General features: G+C 42.5%; 1 protein-coding gene across 1 annotated transcript in view; it reads left to right on the plus strand.

Annotated features, from left to right (window-relative positions):
* MTHFD1L (methylenetetrahydrofolate dehydrogenase (NADP+ dependent) 1 like) overlaps window positions 1-24,118 on the plus strand; it is a 210,411-nt gene that overhangs the window by 46,959 nt on the left and 139,334 nt on the right. Inside the window, exons 9-14 of the mRNA XM_053592124.1 lie at window positions 3,877-3,968; window positions 5,888-5,985; window positions 8,792-8,965; window positions 17,839-17,975; window positions 19,507-19,553; window positions 23,695-23,802. Coding sequence (XP_053448099.1) covers window positions 3,877-3,968; window positions 5,888-5,985; window positions 8,792-8,965; window positions 17,839-17,975; window positions 19,507-19,553; window positions 23,695-23,802 — 656 coding nt within the window. The remainder of the gene's footprint in view (window positions 1-3,876; window positions 3,969-5,887; window positions 5,986-8,791; window positions 8,966-17,838; window positions 17,976-19,506; window positions 19,554-23,694; window positions 23,803-24,118) is intronic.

A 24,118-nucleotide genomic window follows, 5' to 3' on the forward strand; every position in this document is an offset into this window, starting at 1 on the left:
TCTGGGAGGCTGAGGCAGGTGGATTGCTTGAGCTCACATGTTCCAGATCATCAGCCTGACCAAAAGGAAGGCCCCATCTCTACTAAAAAATAGAAGAACTGAGGCAAGAGGATCACTTGAGCCAAAGAGTTGGAGGTTGCTGTGAGCTATGATGCCATGGCACTCTATCTAAGGCAACAGCTTGAGACTCTTAAAAAAAAAAAAAAAAAAGAATGCATTCCTATTCCTTGAGTTACCAGTCTAAATTGCTTCAAATTCCCTGGAGTTAGAACTTTTAATTCAAATGTAAGACTGTATTGATTCTTACTGCAAAAGCTCATGGTAGAAAATCTGCAAAATATAGAATAGTACACAGAAAAAAATAAAAATAACTTCTGCTCTCATCACCTTGAGATAACTACTTTACATTTTTCCATAAAAATGAAAATACTGTTATAATCAAAGCATTCCTGAAGATCCATGATGGTTTCTTCAAAAAGAGAATATTGGTCCTGGATGATTCTTTAAAAGTTTAGAATATAGGGGCACATGTGTGTATGTAAAAATAAATAAGATGCGAGTGTTAGGTTTTAAAAATCTTTGTTGCCTTTTCTTTTCTCTTCTTTTCTTTTTTGAGACAGAGTCTCACTATGTTGCCCTTGATAGAGCGCTGTGGCATCACAGCTCACAGCAACCTCAAACTCTTAGGCTTAAGCAATTTTCTTTCTTACCTCAGCCTCCCAAGTAGCTGCAACTACGCTGAGCCGGTTGCTTTTCATTACATGTTTTTTAATGGGCCAAAAGTGATCTTTGGAAACTTTAGTCTACTAGGCATAAGAATCAGGAGGCTGGCTCGGTGCCCGTAGCACAGTGGTTACAGCGCCAGCCACATGCACTGAGGCTGGTGGGTTTGAACCAGACCCTAGCCAGCTAAAAACTATGACAACTGCAACAAAAAGTAGCAGGGGGCATTGTGGCGGGTGCCAATAGTCCCAACTACCTGGGAGGCTGATGCAAGAGAATTGCTTAAGCCCAAGAGTTAGAGGTTGCTATGAGCTGTGTCATTGCAGCACTTTACCAAGGGCAACATAGTGAAAACTATGTCTCAAAAAAAAAAAGAATCAGGAGTCAACACTGTTCATAAACAAAGTCAACTTTCCCTCTGGCCAGTGGACATCCTTTAGTGTTTTGAGGAGCACCACTTTGTCCATTTTTGCTTTTTGTACTTTTTGACTGTGAGTTTGGGGCTTAACCAGGTTTCACAAGGAGCAAAAGTTTTCCTCTGCCTCCAGCTTCTGTGACTGTGTGGGATTATAGAATCCTCCTCTCGGGCGGCGCCTGTGGCTCAGTGAGCAGGGCGCTGGCCCCATATACCGAGGGTGGTGGGTTCAAACCCAGCCCCGGCCAAACTGCAACAAAAAAATAGCCGGGCGTTGTGGCAGGCACCTGTAGTCCCAGCTACTCGGGAGGCTAAGGCAGGAGAATCACCTAAGCCCAGGAGCTGGAGGTTGCTGTGAGCTGTGTGACGCCATGGCACTCTACCTGAGGGCAATAAAGTGAAACTCTGTCTCTACAAAAAAAAAAAACATAAAAAAAAGAATCCTCCTCTCTGGTTTTGTCATCAGTCTGATCCTACTTGCTTCTCTATTCCACGAATTTCTCAAGATTTCTGTTCCATTCGTGATACACTGTTTACTATTAGGATTTCTTTTCATTTGTCATTATCTTTTTAATGACTTCAAATGGCGTTTTAGTTGAATGGAGAGAGCAGTGTGCTGCGCGCTCCCTGCCTTCTGGAGCATGCAACCTTGAAAGAGTCTGTTTGGGTCATCACATAGCTTATTATGCTTGTTGAAATTGTTTGCGAGAGGGATGGACATATTGTGATACAGCTTTTCAAAGTAGTAAATTCTCTCTTCGGCTAAATTCTGTTATGAAAGTGACTGAAATTCTAGGAGGAATTATTTACCTGGCAACTGTGGAGGGGAGGTAGTCTTCATTCACAGGGGGATTTGCCAGTGTATTCCAGGAACATGCAGCTATCAATTGTTACCAACTCCTCAAATGTAGCTTTTTCTTATTTGTCTATTCATCTGAAAAGAAGAAGGAGAGAAGCATCTTTCTTTGCTGTAGTAGTTGGATAAGATCTAGAGATCAGATCCCTGGTGGTTAAAACAAAATAAATCTTTCTCATCCCCTCGACTCTTGGCTTTTGCCTAAATATAATTTATAAAACTGAAGTGTTAGTAATCTTTAAACAATACCTGAGGGATCCGATTCTCTGACACCCTTAATACATTTGACACTAGAACATCACCAAACACATACTCTAAAGTGTTTTGGGTTCTTTCTTGCAAAGGATTGGCAGCAAAGTGAATAATTTAAGAGTAGCGTTGTCCAAAAGAGAAGAAAATAGTTTCTTAATTAAAAAAAGTTACTATTTAGAAATATTTCTTTTCTCAGGGGGAGGATATAGGCTAAAGCATTTTGCTGGTGTGTTTCCTTATACATTTTGTAAGAGCTAAATGCAGGGAGGCAAAGTAGAATTCTAATCAACATCCTTCTGTTCTGAAAATAAGGTAATTCTCAAAATTAATATCCTAAGGGGTAATTTCTTCATTTTGATAGGAAATTGGTTGTATTGCTTCTATGACAGGGATTTTTAAAAATTATCCGGGAAAGCCTGATCTTTCCCCAAACACACTGGCCTGTCTTATCCTGTGTGCTGGTCCTCCTCCATCTGCTTTTTATCTGGAAGTGAAATCACTTCTATTTTCTACATACTATCCAGTAAAGATTATGAACACTTCATCCAGTGAAATCAAGCCTCACTGTGTCAAAAAATAAGAATCTTTGGTTAGGAACTGCTTCTCCCACATTATGCTGTGGGGTACACACATCTCTGTGGCTTTCTTCTAAACGGTGTATTTGCTCTAGGAGTTTTAACGCACACTGTATGTCAAGCCCTTTAGATACTATATTTCATTTCATTTTTACAGAATTCTTGAAGGTTGATCTCACGCCCATTAATTAATGGGCTCAAAGTCACAACTGCTAGCATGAGGAAGAGGCATGATTTTAATCCAGGTCTAACTCTGAATTCTAGGGCCTAATGTGCAGACCATGCCACCTACCTGTTAAATGTTTCAAATGTTCCCTATGAAATGTCTTGAGCTCCTGTTTACATCTCGAATATACCATATTTTAAACATCATGATATTATGAAAGATGTATCACAACTATAGCCTAGGATGAAGGAGGGAGGGGGAGGGGAAGGGAGCGGGATGGGTCTCTAGAGGGAGGGACCACACCTGTGGAGCATATTTCAAGTACAAGTTGGATCTTATCCGGTGTAGAACGCAAATGTCTTAACAGTGTAATTGTGTAAATGAGGTGAAGGCTATGTTAATTAGTAGGATGTAAGCACTCCAATTTGTATAAATAATCAACACATTGAATCCAATAATGGCATAAATGTATTCACAGTCTATGTACAAATGACTTAATTAAAAAAAAAACTAAATAAATAAAAATCGTGATATGACATTTGGGGTTGTTTGACAAGGTAGTGTGCCCAAATGTTTCTGTCTCGTTCAATGTGAGTTGTGAGTTTCCAAAACACAGTGTACTTTGTTAAATTTATTAAACAAAGTTTATCATTGAATCCATTTATCCCAGGCACACAGTCTAGCTGGACATTTCTTTGATGTGCAATCTGAAGCAGCCCCAATCAAGAGCCCCAGCACTGCGGCTGAGTGACCAGCCTGCAGCTGTGCCCTGCTAGCCCAACTTGCTTGGTTGAAAATCAAACCATTACTCAGGGTGCTGGCTTTTTACAAGGAGCCATTGTGAATGACTACATGCTCAAAGTGTTTTTCTCCCCAACTTCTTTTGCAGGGAATGTTGGGTGTGGTTCTCCTGGGGTACAGTTTACTGGACTCATTGAGGAAGGTGACGTGAGTCTTCTTGCTGCAGCCCTGCGGATTCAGGTGTGTCCGACATGGCCGTCGGAGAATTCTGAGTTGTTGATACGTAATAGTTGCTAACCTTTTGCAAGTGTTTTCTTTTTCCCAGCTAAAATGTTAAACACTTTACACAGGGAATGACCTGCCCTATTGATTAATGGTGAAAAAGGACATTTAGAAAAACTGTATTATTTGCCAGTAATTACATGGAATGCATGGGGCAGGAACCCAAATCAGGGTTTGTACTTTAGTTATCCAGTGCTGTGTAATAAATTGCTCCCCAGAATTTAGCAACTTGAAACAAAAAAACATGTATGGTTTCACAGTTTCTGTGAGTCAGAGATTAGGGAGCCGATTAGCAGGTTGGAAGGTTTTGGCTCAGTCAAAATCAAGATGCCGCTGGGGCTGCAGCTGTCTGAAGGCTTGACTGGGGCTGGAGGGTCCATCTCCCGAAGGCCCACTCACGCGGCTCTTGGCATGTGCTGTTCAATTCCTCCTTGGCTATTGGCCAGATGTCCTACTTCCTCATCATGTGGACTTCTCTGTAGTGCTGCTCACAGCCTGGCAGCTAACATTCCCCAGAATGAGTAATGTAAGGGAGCGAGCAATGGGGAAGCTGCTGTGCGTTGTATAACCAGTCTCTGCAATCATGTACCGTCACTTCCTTTCCTTCTGTTTGTTAGAAGTGAGCACTAAGTCTAGTCCACATTCAAGGGAAAGAGACTGGGACTCACCTCTTGAAGACAGGAGCATTAAAAAATTTGTAAGCGTCTTTTTAAACCACCAATCTCTATGTGACCTAAAGCCCAAAGTCCCCAGCTTTCTACTGTCTGTAAAGACTGAGTGAGTGTTCTCGTGTGGCTGGAACCTGCAGTGATGGTGACTGCAGGAGGTGGCATTAACTGGCAGAGGAGAAACCCAAACCTCAGCAGAATTAAACAGAAGCAAGTTTTACTTCCTTTTTTGTATACATGGTAATATACAATTCAAACTTGCTAACTTTAAAATGGGGTGTAGTTCATTTTTCTATGGAGTCTAACTTAAATTTCTTTCTTTTTTTGAGATGGTTTATGTCACCCTCAGTAGAGTGCCGCAGCATCACAGCTCACAGCAACCTCAAACTTGGGCTGATGTGATTCTCTTGCTTCAGCCTCCCAAGTAGCTGGGAATACAGGCACCCACCACAATGCCCGGCTATTTTTTTATTGCTGCAGTTGTCATTGCTGTTTAGCTGGCCCGGCCGGGTTCAAACCCATCAGCCTTGATGTATGTGGCTGGCGCCCTACCCTCTGAGCTATGGGAGCCACCCTAACTTAAATTTCTGCTAAAGCCAAATTTTATTTCTATTTATTTTGATTTATTTTTACTTCATGTTTCTATAATTGGTATATATATGCAAGTATATATCTCACTATGCAGTAATTTGATTTGCTTGTTCTTTATACCAACTACAGAAGGATGACACTCGAAATGGTGTTGCAGATTTTGGAAACTCAGCGTCTAAGCTGATCATCCATGCAGTCTTGTGTTTTCCTCATTTTTCTTTTTTTTTTTTTTTGGTTGCAGCCATCATTGTGGTTTGGTGGGTCTGGGCTGGATTCGAACCTGCCACCTCAGGTGTATGTGGCTGGTGCCTTAGCCACTTGAGCCACAGGCACCCGCCTCCTCATTTTTCTTTTCTAATGTAGGTGAAGCTCCCACTTGGTATAATTTTATCCATGCACTTGATGCCTTTTGCGAACACTTATTATCTCACATTTTCCTTTTTAAGAAAAGCCTACAAACCTTGTTACATGTGAATAAAATGATTCCTACCATTCCCTTGGTCTATTGGCAATTCTCATCTTTTTTATGGCAGCACCTATGAAAAAATATCGGGTAAGCGCCTCCCCTGTCAGCTTTTACCCGTGTAACACGTGCTTCTCTCTGCATCCCCGCTGCAGAACATGGTCAGCAGTGGGAGGAGATGGCTTCGCGAGCAGCAGCACCGGAGGTGGAGGCTTCACAGCTTAAAACTTCAGCCTCTCTCCCCCGTACCAAGGTAACCCTAGTGATCTGTTCACCCCAATGTCATCTCACCAAAGTGCCTCAAATATCCACAGTTCCTCATAGGAGGGGCGAGCACAACTCATGGTATTGTCATTTTGATGGTAGATAATGTTTTTTTCCTTCTTAAGGAGACAGGGGCTCACCCTGTGGCCCGGGTTGGAGTCTGGTGGTGCAATCATACCTCCCCTGCACCCTTGATGTCTGGCTCAAGCCACCCTCCCTTTTCAGCCTTCCAAGTAGCTGAGACTACAGGCATAAGCCACCGTGCCCAGTAATAATTTTCTCTAATCATTACATTGCCACACTTGTTTCTTGTATTATAAATCCTCCAAAATTAAATTATAACGAACATGTTTACTACACTCTATCAATTCTAAGAATGCATATTTTTTCATTTCATTTGGTGGTATTTCCTGTATTAAATAGCAATTTTTTTTTTTTTTATTAGTGGTCCATAAAATGATTTTAGACTTGACAAAGTAGGGTAATGCCATCCTTGGAAATTGCTCTTTAGTGTTAGACATGGCCAGCACACCCATCAGCATGATCTTCTGGGCCACATAGGTGTTTTGTAGTCTGTGGAGGAGAATGAACCAAATCAAACATTATTATTCCATGTGGGAGTGAGCTCAGCTTTCTTCAGAGCAATCTGGTAGCACACTGTGTGATAGTCAAGAAGGGTGTTTTCCTCCGAGTGGTGTTCGATGAGGTCTAGGCCACGTACTGTCCCTGTATAACTTCGGAAGTACAAACTGCAGGACCATCCTCAGCGTGGGATTTGGAGTGATTCACTGGACATGATGTTTGAGCCTGAGAGCCCCATGTTCTCGCCAGTGGTGCCTCATCTCTGTTGGCTCCACTCTAGGGAATTGGTTCTGCCCCCTTCATCCACGTGCGACTCCCCAGGCCCAGCACTGTGTCAGGTAGCTAAAAGCCCTCTAGTAGCTGACTAATTTTTGAACTGATAACTAGTTAACTTTTGAGAATTGACCTCTGCTTTCCCTTGGGCAGCCCAACGTTCCATCATACACTCACCCACCAGCGGGTGAAACCTCCAGGCTGTTTTCACCCCTGCAATAGACTAAACATGTTAGTCATCCTCTGTCTTCATCAATACGTGAATTCCAAGGAGGGATGTTATTCTTTGTAACCTCATCCCTGTAGTGGTACAGTCTGTTTCATGAAATATCTTATTTTTTGAAATTATTTATGTCATCTTTAGGGCCTTAGTTTTTCAGTGTAAATCAATAAACTCTACTTTCAGAGAGCTAAAAATAAATGAAGATAGACTCTACCAAATTGTATACCAAGGTCTTTCAAAGTCATTCCTACTTGTTGGAGGGGAAGGGAGTGCTTTAATTGTTGAACCAAATTTGGTTTTTAGAGCTACTGGGAAAAGAAAGGTAGGATGAGTAGTTTATAAATCACTCAACCATCAAAATGATGTCCCTAGGATTCTTTAGCAAGTGAAGAGAAAAGTTTGGAGATTCTCTAAGATTAGACTGTTCAATTCAGGAGAGTATGGGAGGAGAAAAACAAGAAAAGGTATATCTAAGAAGGAAAAGTGAAGTAAAGGGTGGGTGGGCAGAGACCTGGAAAGAATGGTCAGGACAGGTTTCGGGGGATTACTTGGCAGAAGTCCAACACTCACCCCTCAAGGGCCTGACGCCTTGTTCCCCCTCCTAGCTTCCCTGGTGCCCTTTGGAAAAGTCTGCATGAAGGTGTGTTTGCTGTTGTGTCTTACCCCAAGACCAGACCTCCCAGTCCCAGGGTCCTGGAAGAGAATATAAGGTAGCTGGTGGGCTGAGAGTAGATTGCAGGTGGTAGCTACTATAGAAATCGGGTGGAGGGACTGGCTGCCCAAGGAGGGGGCGGTCTGTTTCTCCACACATAAGTGCTCCAGTGCAAATCAGGGGATGGCTGTCCTCACTTATGTGACCCTTAAGATCCGTTCCCTGACACCTGCTATCCCGTGCTCAAGGCTCTGGATGTAACCTCCAGTTCTCACTCTCAAATGGATGGTCAGTGAGAGGGACGGATGCCTGGACCCCCACTATGAAGAAATCACGGAGCACCCAAGCCCCAGCTGGCTCTCTCTGGACAGTGCGGCCTTCCTCATGCTGGTGTCCGAGTGCTATAAGATGAGCAGCGCCATTCTCCTCCTGCCAGTAAAATAGAGGAGTTACATTATGTGCCCAGAGACACCCCAGAGTTCCTGATATTTCCTTAGTCTGAAGTTGAACTTCAGCCATTGGGTCTTTTTACTGACAATTATGTAATTATTAAAATATTTTGAAATATGATTTTGGACTGGAAATAGGAAAGAGAGGGGAAGTATGGACACAGATAAAACAAAATAGCATTTCCACATTTTTGAATAGCCAGGAGACACATGTGGCTAGCCCAATGGGCGAGCATTGTGCAATAACCCTTCTATTCTCGGCTAGGGAAGACAGTGGTGGCCCAGGTGGAGCATTTTGCTTTGTCGAGGATTCACGCTTGGAGGGGGCCCTCGGATGCATTGTGACATGCCGTTCCCTTCTCCCTGTGGCAAAGGTGTTATTCCTGTGGCTGGACCCTGTTCTAGGATCTTGACCTGCATTTTGGAGTTGCAGCGCCTAAAGTCTGCCCTGTTTTCGCATGCACAGTAATTATTAGCAGCTGTGCTTAATACTGCCTGGGAGAAAAGACCACAAAGCGCTCTCGTTGACTTAATTGTTGGCTTGATGTATGGCTGTTTTGCGACCACCTAAGCTGACAACATTGCCTCTTTTTGTGCTGTCTTTACCCCCTCCCAGCGATATTGAGATTTCAAGAGGACAGACTCCAAAAGCTGTGGATGTCCTTGCCAAGGAGATAGGATTGCTTGCAGATGAAATTGAAATCTATGGCAAAAGTAAAGCCAAAGTACGTTTGTCCCTGCTAGAAAGGTTAAAGGATCAAGCGGATGGAAAATACGTCTTAGTTGCCGGGTAAGACTACATTTAAGATCTTCTCTACTAAGGAGGCATGGTTATAAAACTCTCTTCCCTATTTATTTCCATCCTCACACACACACCCCAATCCCACCCTATTTTCAAATTTGACATGATTTTGTCCATTTCACTTCATTGGGCATCAGGTAAGTTTTTATTTTTGGTGCAGAACAAATTAGTTCTCTCTACCAAGTATGCAGCAGAAAGTGCAATCAGTTAGTGTCTCATATTGTGTGGCGATCACCCGCGCCCTTGAGCTTTTTTATTTAGCTGGTCATGATAAAAATCAAAACAAAAATTGACAGCAAAATATTTTGAGCAGATTATTTTTCAAGTGTTCTACTGAGAAGTATTTTAATGGAAAAATGCATGAATACTTGGGAGCCTTGTGTTTTTCTGATAATGTCCTTAAGACTTTATTTACCTATCTGCATTGTACAGACTCATTAACTTCTCTTTTCTTGCATTTCAAAACTAATGTGGTACCATTTTCATTTATGTTGGTTATTTGATAAAAGAAAAATTTCTAACTTCTGTGAAAAGCAGCAGTATTTGCTTTTCCCCTCCCTTTTAAGAAAGCAATGTGTTCACTAGCTGAAAAGATGATAGAAAGTGAGGGATTTCAAGTATTTATTCAATGTGGCCTGAGGGAACATTGAGAGACATATAAATTCCTTTGTTGTCTTGAAATTTCATTGCAGGGACTCTGCTTATGATACATAGGCCAAGGCTTGAGGTGCAAAAACCTTTGTGTTAAGCAGAGGACATTCTTATAACTGGACTTGACTCATAGTTAACTTTGTTTTCACATATTTAAATGTCAATGTAAGTCCTTTTTTCTATATTTCTTTTTCCGGTTATAAAAATAATACCGGCTCATTGTAGAAATATTCCAAAAATACAGAGAATATAAATAAGAAAGTAAAACATCACGTATCTACTGCCCAGCGGCAACTGCTATAGTTTTTGTGAAACATTTGAGGACTATCTTTTTTTTCTTCTTCTTCTTTTTTTTTTTCCTAAGAGACAGAGTCTCACTTTATTGCCCTTGGTAGAGTGCCATGGCGTCACAGCTCACAGCAACCTCCAACTTCTGTGCTTAGGCAATTCTCTTGCCTTAGCCTCCTGAGTAGCTGGGACTACAGGCACCTGCCACAACACCCAGCTATTTTTTGTTGTTGTTGCAGTTTGGCCGGGGTTTGAACACACCACCCTCAGTATATGGGGCTGGCACCCTACAGATGCTGCCCTTGAGGACTATCTTGACATGGATAGAGTCTTTCAATAAGTGAGGTCATATTCAACATGTTGTTCTCTAAGTGACTTGATTATTCAGCCATGTGTTATGTGCCTTGTGACTGAATATAGAGCTGTGTTACCATTTTTCATGACTACATAACATTTCGATATTTACAGCCCAGATTTTATTGTTTTTGTTTTGTTTTGTTTTTCCCCCAAGACAGTTTCACTGTGTCACCCTTGGTAGAGTACTGTGGAATCACAGCTCACAGCAACCTCAAACTCCTGGGCTCAAGCGATTCTCTTGCCTCAGCTTCCCGGGTAGCTGGGACCATAGGCGCCCGCCACCATGCCTGGGTATTTTTTGGTTGCAGTTGTTATTGTTGTTCAGCAGGCCTGGGCCAGGCTAGAACCTACCAGCCTCGTGTATATAGCCGGCATCCTACTCACTGAGCTACGGGTGCCAAGCCTATTTGTTTTTTGAGATGGTCTTACTCTGTTACCCAGGCTAGAGTGCCATGGCCTTAGCCTAACTCACAGTAACCCCAAACTCTTGGCGATCCTCCTGCCTTAGCCTCCTGAGTAGCTGGGTCTGTAGGCACTGGCTACCAAGTCTGGTTAATTTTTAGTAGAAATGGCATCTCGCTCTTGCTCAGGCTGGTCTAGAACTCCTGAGACCAAGTGATCCTCCTACCCAAGCTTCCCAGAGTGTGAGCCACATGCCTGGCCTCACGTCCCAGAGTCCTAAACATGCTAGAGAAGGGGGAAGGGGGATCAAAATGCCTGGGATGGGGGTAGATTCCATTTTATACATCTTCCAGCTCCTTTGGTTCCACTAACAGGTACTGCTGTGGCTGAGCCACTGACAGTATAGCTCGATTCTGTTTCTTTGTAATGATGTGAAAAAATGACTTGAATATTTGATAGGGATGTTCACAATTTATTTAACTAATTCTCTATCGATGGGCAATTAAATTGTTCCCAATTTTTTGCCATTTTAAACTGTGCCAAAATTAACGGTCCTGGGCATGTATATTTGTATGTTTGTCCAGTTATCTATCTCCTTAGATTCTACCTCTATCCTTAGAGGTAACTTTTTTTTTAACCAATTTCAGAGAGCCAGGTAAGATGGCTGGCTTTAACCTCATTTCATCAGGGTTGTTTTCGTAGAAGTTTGCTTGATGTACATTTATTTATGATGAATAAACAAACTCTTAGACATTAAGAACTTTAAAAACATCCCCTTTAGACCTGGTTCCCTGGTTCTCACAGGCTTCACGTAATGTCGGCAGGTGGGTTTGCTGGTTTTCTCCCTGGGTTTAGATGGCAGGACTGAAGGGAAACTCAGGAAGATGTGCTTTCAGTTGACAAAGGAAGAATCACACAACCATTTTTCTTATGGAATGATGTACTCCACTGGGGGTTTGTCAGAATTGGAAGTCAAAACACAAATCCAGACATGGCCCTGCCCTTGGTTGGGAACATACAATCAATACTTCTAAAACAACAGCCATGCTGATATAAGTTCCTAACTAGGAATCAAATCGCCAAAGCCTGGCCTCCTGCTACATGCTAGAGAACGCTGGTGGGCATGGCTGGCTTGGGTTGACATCTAGGGCCGCTGTGTCCCCAGCAGGACGCTGCTGCTGTGCTCTCTCTGTGCTCGAATTGCTAATTGTGACTGAGCCGAAGTTGGCCTGCCGTGTTGTAAATAGTAGTGAAAATTAAACATGAATTCTCAAGTGCAATTTTTTTTTATTTAGAGACAGAGTCTCACTTTGTTGCCCAGGCTAGAGTGTCATAGTGTCATAGTTCACAGCAACCTCAAAACCCTAGATTTAAGCAATCCTCCTGCCTCAGACTCCTGAGTAGCTAGGACTGCACAGGTGTCTGCCATGATGCTCAGCTAATTTTTCTATTTTTAATAGTGACAGATTCTTTTTTTTTTTGAGACGGAGTCTCATTTTGTTGCCCTTGGTAGAGTGCTGTGGCATCACAGCTCACAGCAACCTCAAACTCTTGGGCTTAAGTGATTCTCTTGTCTCAGCCTCCCAAGTAACTTGCTGGGACTATAGGTGCCCACCACAATGCCTGGCTATTTTTTTGTTGCTGTTGTTGAGCAGGCCCCAGCAGGGTTCAAACCCACCAGCCCCAGTACATGTGACTGGTGTCCTAACCACTGAGCTGGGGACAGATTCTTGTTCTTGCTTAGGCTGTTCACAAACTCCTGAGCTCAAATGATCCTCTCACTTCAGCCTCTCAGAGTGCTAGGATTACAAGTGTGACTCACCGCACCCAGCCTCTGGAGTACACATTTAGCCCCAAGATCAATAATTCTTTGCCTGAAATTGTGATACGAGTTCCTTCGCCTAACAAGCCTGTGAAGGAACCAAAAATAAATGGCATTCCTTTCAACTGTATTGGGAAAAAAACATGTGAGGGTAGAATTATGATATATGTGCATCTGTAGCAGAACTTGAAGATTTTTTTGGAAATATATACCATACTGGATTCTATAAGGGAAAAATAAACAGATTAAGTTTATAAACTGGGCTTAGTATCTAATCTTTTAATAGCTAGATGATTGAGATCAGTTTAAAACATAGACAAATATTTTATCTGTAATCTGAAATGAAAAATCAATTTGAAATGAAATTCACCTCCATATTTTTTACTTTTGATCACATCGAAAATTAGGAGAAAGTGACTTTATCAAATCATTGTTACAACTTCTTTAAAAATATAAATGACCCCACCATTAAGTGGAGAATGATTTCCTTTTTCTGAAGTCCCTTTTTATTCTGAAAATAGTATCAGCTCATTGTAAAATCAATTTAACAATGAGAAAAGCAAAAAGGAGGAGGAAAACGAAGGTCCTTTATTACTCAGAAGTGTTACAAATCTTTATATTTCCTTCCAGGATGTTATCTATACGCTCGGCCTTGTTAAACACTGAGCTCATGCTATAAATCCCATTTTTTGCCCTGTCTTTTTCTCTGAACACTGTAAAGCTTTTCCCATGGTTTATCGGAATTTAAATACCCAAGTTATTTTTCAATAAACCTAACAATATATTTGTTATTATACATTTGAATGTATGTGTAAATATGATTTAACTGTATCAATAGTGGGATTAAAATGCAAAACAATGAGGGTTTTTTTAACTTCTATTATTAGTAACTAAAATGAAGAACAGATTAATTCTTTTATAAAGCCATTCTTAAACTTCAGGGTTTCGTATTCCGTCAGAATCATCTGTATTTCATCAACGACACATCACTTGGTATTTACACCTACACATCACTTTATTTGCTTTGCCTGACAAAATGAAAAGTATTGGGAATTGTTCAGGGAAATATGCCAAAAGAATCTTAGGGACTCTGGGGCTTTAAATATTTTCCCAGTTACACTAATGAAAAGGAATTTTGTTTGAGAGCTTAACTCTGAGTGCAGCTGCAGGGCATTTGAATGTGTGCTCAGGTTCCACTGGGCCTTCACCAATTTCTGTGCTGAAGTTTCTAGAATTTTTCTGAATTGCTTGGACCTAGAAGCTAAAAAGGCAGCTCAAACTGGTTTGTGAGTAGACTGAATTTCACACTAAAAACATTAAAATCATTCATGTCACTTCATCTTTTTTTGTCTGCAGAATGCCAAATACCTGATATGATTTTCTTTTTTAAATGTTTCAACCCATTATTTTGGTACAGTGTAAAAATAGTTGCCTTTCTGTCTTGAGTAACTATTTACATACCTGCGAGATTTCCTTTTATTTGTACTACTTGCAGAAGAGAACAGAGTTATTTAGAAGAAACCTCTACCCTGACAGAGCCTTTGAACTGTTTTCTTCAGTCAAGTGTTATGGGAAACATGACAAAATAGACTATGGAATTTATTGTTAAATAATAAAAATTTTTTTAAAAACTTTCCAAGTCGGCCAGGCACGGTGGCTCAGGCCTGTAATCCCAGCACTTGGGAGGCTGAAGTGGGTGGATTGCCTGAGCTCACAGGTTCGAGACCAGCAGAGCCAGAGCTAGACGCCATCTCTAACAATAGCCAGGCATTGTGGCGGGCCCCTGTCATCCCAGCTACTCAGGAGGCTCAGGCAACAGAATCACTTGAGCTCAAGAGTTTGAGGTAGCTGGGAACAATGACACCATGGCACTCTATCAAGGGCGACAGAGTGAGACTGTCTCAATAAAACAAAAAACAAACAAAAAAAACAGTTCAGGTCATCAAGACGCCCATAATGAATGCTGTATTTTCACAGGCTCTTTGAGCATGTCATTTTGGAGTTCATGGATAGGCCTGGGACTAATGGCAATAATGCTCTTCAACAAAATTCTGGAAAATGGTTCAAAGTTTTACCACTTCTCTTTATATAAGCAAGCTTTTTGATCTTTGAATAAATGATAAACTTCTTTCAGATTGTGTCCAACTTGTCACAGAGTACTTTGACAAATTTTGTTGCATTTGACAGTAAATAGTACAGTAGAACCTCTCTAGGGTGACCAACCAAGGAACTATAACAAACTGGTCAATACATAGAGGTGGTCAACAGAAGAAACTACTGTACATTGAGTTCATGTGCATGTCTGGTCTGTGAAAATTAGGTCAAGTTGAGGTTGTCAATGTACAGAGATGGTCGGCTATGGAGGTTCTACCTGTATTTATCTCAGAAAAGGCATCATTACATCCTCAGCTATTTTCTGCTAGTCTGTGTCCTAAACTGGTCATCAGAGAGCAGAGAGAGTGGACATTGTTACCTACTTTACTTTTTGGTGTTTGTTGACCTCCTTGAGCTTGTGGCCTGTAGGTGAGATAGACACCATCACAAAGCTTATTATGATCCCGTCTGAAAACTTATGGAATGATCGTGTAGTAAACACCCTAGATATGGGGGGCAGGGGGCGCCTAATCTGCTTTGAGATGCTAAGGAAGGTATCTATCGCACCACAGTCACAGTCCAACCTCCATAAACACTAAGCTCTTACAGAAAAAGAAAGGAGATTTACTTGGTGTTGGTTCTTTTCTGAATCAACTTGATGATTTGTAATCTGAGCAAAGGATACTGGGGGGAAAGCAAAACCAAAGTTTGATACCAAATGCAGGAATGAGGTGAAATAAATGTTTTATTGTACCTCTCCTTTTATTGCTCCCAATAAATACCTCCTACTTTCTGATTTTCCTGAATTGTATTGAGTTGGCAGAAAGTGGAGCAGTCCTGTGTTTCTAATTAAGAATTGGATGCTTGGCTGAAGTTTGAGGAGGTCATCTCTGGGCGTGTCTGCCTTTGGCTGTCTCCGGCAGCTCTGCTCGTATATCCTTGGGAATGAAAATGTAATCCTTCATGTGACACAGTTTAAGTAAACCACTTAGTCCTCTGCAAACACCGAATGCTCAGTACAGTACTTAAACTACACTATGTTTGATGCTCCATTTTCTTTGTAGGCTGTTGGAAGATTGTGATGCCTGTGGGCTTTTAAGTGCCTTTATTCCCACTGTATCGAAGAAAATAGTCGACTCAAAGTATATGAGCACCTTTGTGTCACTTTGAGTCTTCATGTTGACCCCACTCCAAAGTTGCTATTTAGACAGACGCAAAGGCAACCGATAATTTAGTGCTATGTGGCTTGAGGAACTGGGGGTTTCTTTTGCTTGGCGAAGTTCAGATTGGCTCACCGGGTCCCAGTACAGCAGTCACCAGCGACCTCCTTGTTGCTAAATCTACTGACCGCTTCTCAGGGATCACCTCACTTCAAGACTCAGTGGTGTTTAACTCCCTTCATCTCAAAACATTCTCTTTTTTGGCCTCCTTCCCAGACTTCCCTGGGATAACCCCACCTCCTCTTCATTTCCCCAGGTGTCCAACCTTTTTTCTTTTCCATTGCTTGTTAGAAGAACAGGAGTCGTTTGGGGCCACACGTTAAACACTAATGAAAGCTGACGAGCAAAAGAAAAGCTCCATGCATAATCGCATGCATGCCGTCCAACACCACAGATAAGCCAAACCGTCCTCAGTAATCCACGTGTGGCCGTGTGGGTCTCAGTTTGGACACCCTGCGACTGTTCCTCCCAGTTTGCTCTGGATCTTTCTTCTCCTGCCTAGTCCTTAAAGGCAAATGTACTGCACCATCCTTACCCCTTTCCTCTCCCTGGGTGATCTGACCTTTCCGTGCTTTAAACAGCTAATTATGCTTTTGGTTTCTATGCTTGGAAATGGACTAGTGAAGTCAGATGACTGGGTTTGATTCCAGCTCTGCTGTTGATGGGTTGTGTGGCCTTGGGCAAGTTATTTAAACTCTCTATGCCTCAGTTTCCTCATCTGTCAAATGGAGAGACAGATAATTCATCCAGTATGTATAACCTGTCCTTGCCTGTCCCCAGCCCACCCTCAGTGTTAACATTTATTCATTTATCCGCTCTCGGCTTAGATGTTACTTCCTACAGAAAGTCTTCCCAGGCATTCCAGTCTAGATCCTTGTCCCTGCACTCTCACAACACAGTGAGATGGCCCCTTTCCCCTTCTTTGTGTTTATCACGTAATCTGTGATTGCTGCTGTATCCACATCTCCTATCAGCTAGATGCTCGGTGAGAGCAGAGATGGAGTCTGACCTGATCAGCACGGTATCCCCAGGGTCTAGCCCGGGGCCTATCACATGGTACTTAATAAATATTTGCTGAAATGAATGTATTGCAGGAGCAGTGAGGCATCTGCAGGTTTGGCAGGTCAGGAAACAGTCGGATTTCTTGTCATTGAGTATCTTACACAGCCCAGCCCACATTCTCTAACTCAAGAGGAGACCAAAGTGGAAGCCCAAATGACAATTTAAAAAAACTTTAATGCTGGTTACATTACAGTATACTAAAGAACAATGTCATCGGCTCCCCGCCTATTTCTTTATACTGTGATGTTGCTATGAACGCATAAATATTCGGTTTTGTAGGGTGTTATTTTCAACAAGAAGCTTCTCTGGGGCAGGAGGTGTCCCTGTAGAATGTGGAAGGGCTTTGGACTTAGTCTTTTCAAATAGTGAAGGGCTGTTATATGGACCAGGATTAGGCTTAGTGTGTAGGATTCCAAGAACTAGGAAGCAGCTGGAATGCAGTGGGCACTATGTAGGTAAAAGCTCCTGTCACTGTCTGCGTTCAGGCATGGCAGGGACAAACCCTGGGCATGGAGGAGATGGACAAGTGGACTTCAGGGTTGTTTGTAGGCCGTTGAGTCAGGCCCTGTGCCTGCACTCCTCACCCCCAGTAAATGTCTTGGAAAGAATGAGGATCGAATTACTTACCAACAGGAAATGACTTTCATGTAGTTATTTACACTGTTTTGAGGGATGGTCGTACGGCGTTTCTTGAGATTGATACTGCCATTAGGCTAGCTCCCCAATAACTGTTCCTTTTTTGATCCTTTGGTAAAGATGTATCTGTGTCTTGACATTAGCATAAGCCTGGCTGGTGTGATAATGTGGGTGGACCCTACTGGTCCAGGAAAATGGAATTGTTGAGTGGATTTTGAAACTATTAAGTTCTCTAGTAATAGCCTCTGATTTGGTTCTGGTATCTTAGGCTGGTGTCACACAGATTGCCTAGGAAATTTTTATTAAATTCTTTCTCCCCTTCAAATCAGGATCACGCCCACCCCTCTTGGCGAAGGGAAGAGCACAGTGACGATTGGGCTTGTGCAGGCTCTGACCGCGCACCTGAATGTCAACTCCTTTGCCTGTCTGAGGCAGCCTTCCCAAGGACCGACTTTTGGAGTGAAAGGTACTGTATTCAGTAACTAGTATAATTTTGGGGAGGAGAGTTTAAATATTATCAATCAACAGATGAGGAGTTAAAACATTTCAGAGGAGCTGGCACATTTTTTTTTCCGCAGTTTTTGGCCAGGGCTGGGTTTGAACCCGCCACCTCTAGCATATGGGGCGGGTGCCCTACTCCTTTGAGCCACAGGCGTCGGCGCCCAGAGCTGGCACATTTCATCACTACACACTCAATTGGGAACAGTCCCCCATTTGGTCCTCCTGGGAACAAAGGCAAACAGAGGGAGCTGCAGGGTCTTCACTGGAGCCCCTCAGGAAGCCTGTTACCCCGACTCTGTCTCTCAGGGCCTCGGGCAGAGCTTTCCGCTTCATCACTGCCTCTTTGCCAAGCGATCTGGAAAGGCTTCCACCCACATTAATGTTTTACCATCCTAGCCCCCGTGAAAGGTCTCTTCCCTGAACAGTCAGAGACCCTGTGGTCTCAGCTGCGTGGGGCCTGAGTAGCTCTCTGGTGACCGGCTGGCTGCGGACAGTGAGCTGTCATGAGGTGCCTCTTCGGCTGTGTGGGGCTGATAGCTGGCTCCTTCCCATTCATCACTCTTTCTTCCTTGATTCATCATGAACTCATTCCTTAGCTCACTTTAAAATACTATTTATTGTGCAATTACTGTTTACTCTTGGCATTTTGTGGTTTTTAACAGTATTATATTTATATTACTATTACAAATGTTAATTTGATTCCTATCTCATGACATTCTAATAACTCATAGAGTGTCATTCTAATAACCCATAGAATCAACACCAAACTTGGTGGGTAAAGGCTGAGGTTTCATTCACGGCTCTGCATTTCTCACTGCTATGTGACCTTTAGCCAGTCACAGCCTCTCTGAGCTGCATCTGTAAAAATGTAAAAAGACTGATACTACCAGGCTCATGGCTTGGAGTGAGGACCAATTGAGACAGCATATAAAGAACAGCAGATATGGTAAAATGATGCCCACCTGGACAGTATCAGTATTGTTTTAGGAAAGAGAAATCTTGTAAATATTAGAAAACTGTGAGGGATAAGTGGCATGGTAACTCTTACTTACTGTTATCTGAAATAAACTGGCCGAAGTTCATACTTTTTAAGCTGAGGCAGTTATCAGGTGGGTTATTTTTAGCAACGTTTTCTGATACTTCAATGCATGTAGGATTTAGATGAAGCATAGTCACATTAATCTAATAATAAATTAATAAAATAATCTCATTTCTTGATATGTTTTATACAGTAATAACATTCCTGTATTATGCATACTTTTGTATGGTTACACAATGAAATGATGGAAGTTTTTTAATTACATAATTGGACACAATGTGAACTTTTACTTCTGTTCTGCTTAGAGCAGTTGACGGTTCTCACTGTCCGTTGTGATTTCATCTTGGATGTAGGTGCCTCCCTGTTGGGTTTGGGGGGCTGTGTTCCCAGGTCTCTGTCCCTCCAGGGTGGCTGTTCTTGGTGACCAGTTTCAAATGCTACTTGTTCTGTTGTTTAGGCGGAGCTGCGGGCGGCGGATACGCCCAGGTCATTCCCATGGAGGAGGTAAGAGCATGAAGAGACATGCGTCAGGTGTCACTGTGCCTCCTTCCTGTCACCCTTCTCTCTGCTGCTCCCTTAGCACTGTCCCTCGGGCACAATCCAAAGCCCTGGAGGCTCTGAAAGCCAAATCTGTCTTCCTAACTTCTGTGATGGCAAAACCTGGCCTTGACTGTTGTGCAGGGTGTGTGTATTTATTTTGTGCTACTTGATGTAAACATTCATATGTTGCTGGAGAAAAATTAGTTGTGATTAATGAGTGCTGACCTAGCCCCTGCTTGGCGTGTTTCATAAAGTAACTACATGTACGTTACACTACCTTCCCAATTTCCCAAAACTTCTGAATCCACCTGAAGCCATCTGGCCTTGAGGGTTCAAGGGCAGGAGAATGTAGAGCTGTATGGCCACTGATCATCTGCTGTACTGCCAAGCTCAGGAAGACTTAGTGCCTTACTTCTGTCAGTTAAGACTCCAAATGAAGTCATTCCAGAAGAAAATGGGACAAAAGAACCGATGGTGTTAATTTGTACTTTGCCATCCATGTTCTGCCTGGCCTCACCTTGTCCCCCATGTCCAACCAGTGACCAGTGTGTGTCACATGTATTGTCTAGATCAGCCTTGTAGTCCAGACCCTGCACCATCTCCTACAGCCAAGTCTGAGCAGGCTCCTCTCCTGTTTTATAATTTTAGCAGTCACTTGTCACTCTTAAGCAGGGCGAGGGTAGCTGCTGAGGTTTCCTGATCTGCAGATTCCCACCTGCGTCCCTTTCTCTGTGATACCGAGCTCCTTGCAAACTCCTTTCTTGTTTTCTCTTGGTTCTAAGACTTTCCCCTTGCCTGGAACATTCTTGCCTTCTTTTTCTGCTCTCTCTACCCAGCTTGGATGCTATTTGCAAGGTTCTGCACCCCACCCCCCAAATTCTACCCATGTTTACAGCTGTCGGTTCAGTCGGCTGTGTGGCTGCTGACCTTTCTTGGAAGTTTCAGGTCCCAGCACTTAGCAGAGTGCCCAGAACTTCCTAGGTACTCACCAAGAGGTATTTGTTGACATTGTTGAAGGAAAGGAGAAGTGATTACATGAGGAGGCCTGACTGTCAGGGAAACCAAAGAACAAATTTAGATAAACGTCAAGTACTGGGGTTGGGGTGAGAAAGAGCAGCCAAGACATTGCTGAGAAAAGGAGCCCCCACCCTGGCGTCTGGACGGGGATGGGCAGCACTCACACTCCAGAAAGATCTAGTTAGAAGGCCAAACTGGGGATGGAGCACAAGGAACAAGCCGAGGAGAACGGCTCGGGGCCTAGCTGGCAAATACTGAAAGGTCATTGGTGTCCCTCTGTGTTAGGGCATCAGCTGGGTGGCTCGAAGGGAAACCACCTATGGTAGCTGAGTTGACCAGACACTTCCAGGAACTTTGTTCCTTGTAGTTGAGCACCTCCCCTGTCTCCTTCATGTCTGTGTCCATGGCTCTGGCCGCTGCTTGTGGACTGAGTGCCATGCGCGGACAGTGCTTTCCTGGAGGAGCTTGCTAAATAAAGGAACATATGGGAGCTTGCTAGAATAAAGTCCAGACGGAGTATGGATCTGAACGAGAAAATACTGAGACTTGAAAGCCAAGAGGAGCCAACCTTGTGAAGCCCTGGGACAGGATAGGGCACTGGAGGACACCAGGGTGTCCGGACCCCAGTGGGCCAGGGGAGGGGAGGAAAAGGGAGGCCGAAAAGTGGGTAGGTGCTGTTTCTCTCAGGTGATTGCAGTTCTTAGCCAAGAAGCCGGATTTTAATTGGGGTGCTGTAATCAGCAAATGGAGTTTTATAGGATTCACTCTGGTTTCTGTACTAAGAAGGAAGGCCCTAGGTTGATACAGGCGAGGACTGGCTTTCCCAGGGGAAGGATTGCAGGCGCTCAGCCCAGAATGGTGGCAGGGAGGATGGGAAAGAGGATGAGGACTTAAGATTTGTTTGCTGATATTTTCAGGATTAGATGTGGAGGGGGGAGAAAAGGGAAGGATTCCAGGATGACACCCAAGCTTGAGCAAAGTAGAGTTATTTCTTTTTCTTTCTTTCTTTTTTTTTTTTTTTTTTTGTTGAGACAGTCTCACTTTGTCACCCTCCGAAGAGTGCTATGGTGTCATAGCTCACAGCAACATCAAACTCTTGGGCTCAAGCGATCTTCTTGTCTCAGCCTCCTGAATAGCTAGGACTAGGTGCCTGCCACAATGCCGGGCTATTTTGTAGAAACAGGGTCACTCTTGCTCAGGCTGGTCTCGAACCCGTGAGCTCAGTCAGTTCACCCGCCTCAGCCTCCCAGAGTGCTGGGATTACAGGCACGAGCCACCGTGCCCAGCAGAGTCATTTCTTGAATCAGAGGACCAGTGGGGAGATGAGTGTGAGGTTTGAACTGCATGGTGTGTGAAGTGGACAGCTATGGTCAGGAGAAATGCTCTTTGGGGCCCATAAAACATGCCAGTGCCTCTCAAGCAGACAGCTGGAAGGAAAACCTTAATCCCAATCGAAAAAGCCTTTTCGAAACATCAGAAAAGAAAGGTTAACACACCACTGAATGTTCATCTTCACTAATAATCAATCTACCTTAACCCACTATCAGTTACCATTTGACTTGTCAAATTGACAGAATTGGTTTTTTCAAAATACTGATAGTACAAAATTTTGGCAACGAGAGCTCAAAGTTGCTGTGAAGTGTGTGCTCATTAAACTTTTCTGGAGGAATGAAATACATATCAAGTGCCTTAAAAAGCTACATACTCTTGGCTGGGCACGGTGGCTCACACCTGGAATCCCAGCACTCTGGGAAGCCAAGGAGTTGAATTGCCTGAACTCACGAGTTCAAGACCGGCCTGAGTCAGAGCAAGACCTCGTCTCTAAAAACAGCCAGGCATTGTGGCGCATGCCTTAGTCCCAGCTACTTGGGAGGCTGAGGCAAGAGCATCACTTAAGCCCAAGAGTTTGAGGTTGCTGTGAGCTGTGACACCTCGGCACTCTCCTGAAGGGTGCAAAGTGAGACTCTGTCTCAAAAACAAAAAAAAAAAAAAAAAAAAGAAAGAAAGAATGAAAGGAAAACCTACATACTCTTTGGCCCAAATAAATTCATTTTTAGCTTATCCCAAGGAAAAGATGGGTATGTGTGCAAAGATTTAATTTTAAACCTATGAACCTTCTTTACACGGTTTATAACATAAAAAAATTGAGAAGAACTTAAACGTCAAATAATAGAATATTATGTTAACTATATCTTGAAGACCAATGTTGTAAAAATGCTAGTGATGTTAACATTTAGTATAAAAGCTAAATTCTAAACTATTAGTGTTACGATCCTAATATTTAAAATTATAAATACGTTTTATAAGATATACATACATAAATTAATTTAATAAATATAATTTTTCAAATTTTCTCCAGTATACATATTTTTGTAAGGTATGAAGTAATTTAAGAAGAAATTTAAAAAATGTTTACTATTCCGAGAAATTTTAAAAATGCAATTTAAAACAGAACACCCCGTCTCACCTATTAAATTATTGAGTTAGTCCAGAGGTTACTTGTTTCTGAATTACAGGTGGTAACTTCATCTCTTTCAAAAAGCAATTTGGTGATATTTTCAAGCTAATGCAGTAAGCATACCCCTGAAAATACATTACTCATTAACAAGTAATTGTTCTAGAAGAGGAAATAAACTATTTGCATATGTTCTGTGTGTGTATATATATATTATTACTGCTATGGTGGATTTGTATATATTCTTTATAATTTTAAGCTTCTTTGCAAATGTGAAAAAATTTGGAAGCAACTTAAATGTCCAGACATAGGAGGCTGAAAACTTTGATGTATCAATGATATACAGCCCCTGATATAACTTGACTGTGCACACAGTGAAAATAAGGAACCTAATCGTTAAGTCCACTGGAGTATTTTGCCCTTAACCCAGGAATAGAAAAATTTGCTATCAGAGAGACCGCTCAAGAGGTCTTTGGTGTCCAGGACATTGATTTTCTTATTTCAACTGTCCTGTGGACTCAGCTCATTAGAAGGATATGTAGTTAGCGCATATTATTTTATTCATTCAAGCAGTCCTTGATTTCTGCCATGGTTATTTGAAACCAATAGAAGGATGTCTCCCTTCATTTCTAGTTCAATCTTCACTTGACTGGTGACATCCACGCCATCACTGCTGCCAATAACTTGCTGGCTGCTGCCATCGACACAAGGATTCTGCACGAAAACACTCAAACAGACAAGGTGAGAAGGATGCCTTGCTGTCCGTTTTGGGTATCGTATCCAGGATTCCTGGATTCTTAAGGAGCTAATGGAAAGACTTCGGGACATGGTAAACTCTGAAGTTTTATTCAGAACTTGATGAATTTTCTTTATGTCTGTATTTCCTGAGGAGAGGATCCATACTTTGGTCAGATTCTCAGATAGACTGATGTCTACTGCCAAGTTGTGGGGAGAATTATATTATGTTATACTTCTTAAGCGAAATATTCTTTGAGATGAGTCTTTAGTTCTAAAGGTAATGGGTGGACCAGTTCTCTTCTTTCTGGTTATATGTGCA

Source organism: Nycticebus coucang, chromosome 5 (assembly GCF_027406575.1).
Source record: "Nycticebus coucang isolate mNycCou1 chromosome 5, mNycCou1.pri, whole genome shotgun sequence".
In the NCBI taxonomy this organism is placed as follows: Eukaryota; Metazoa; Chordata; class Mammalia; order Primates; family Lorisidae; genus Nycticebus; species Nycticebus coucang.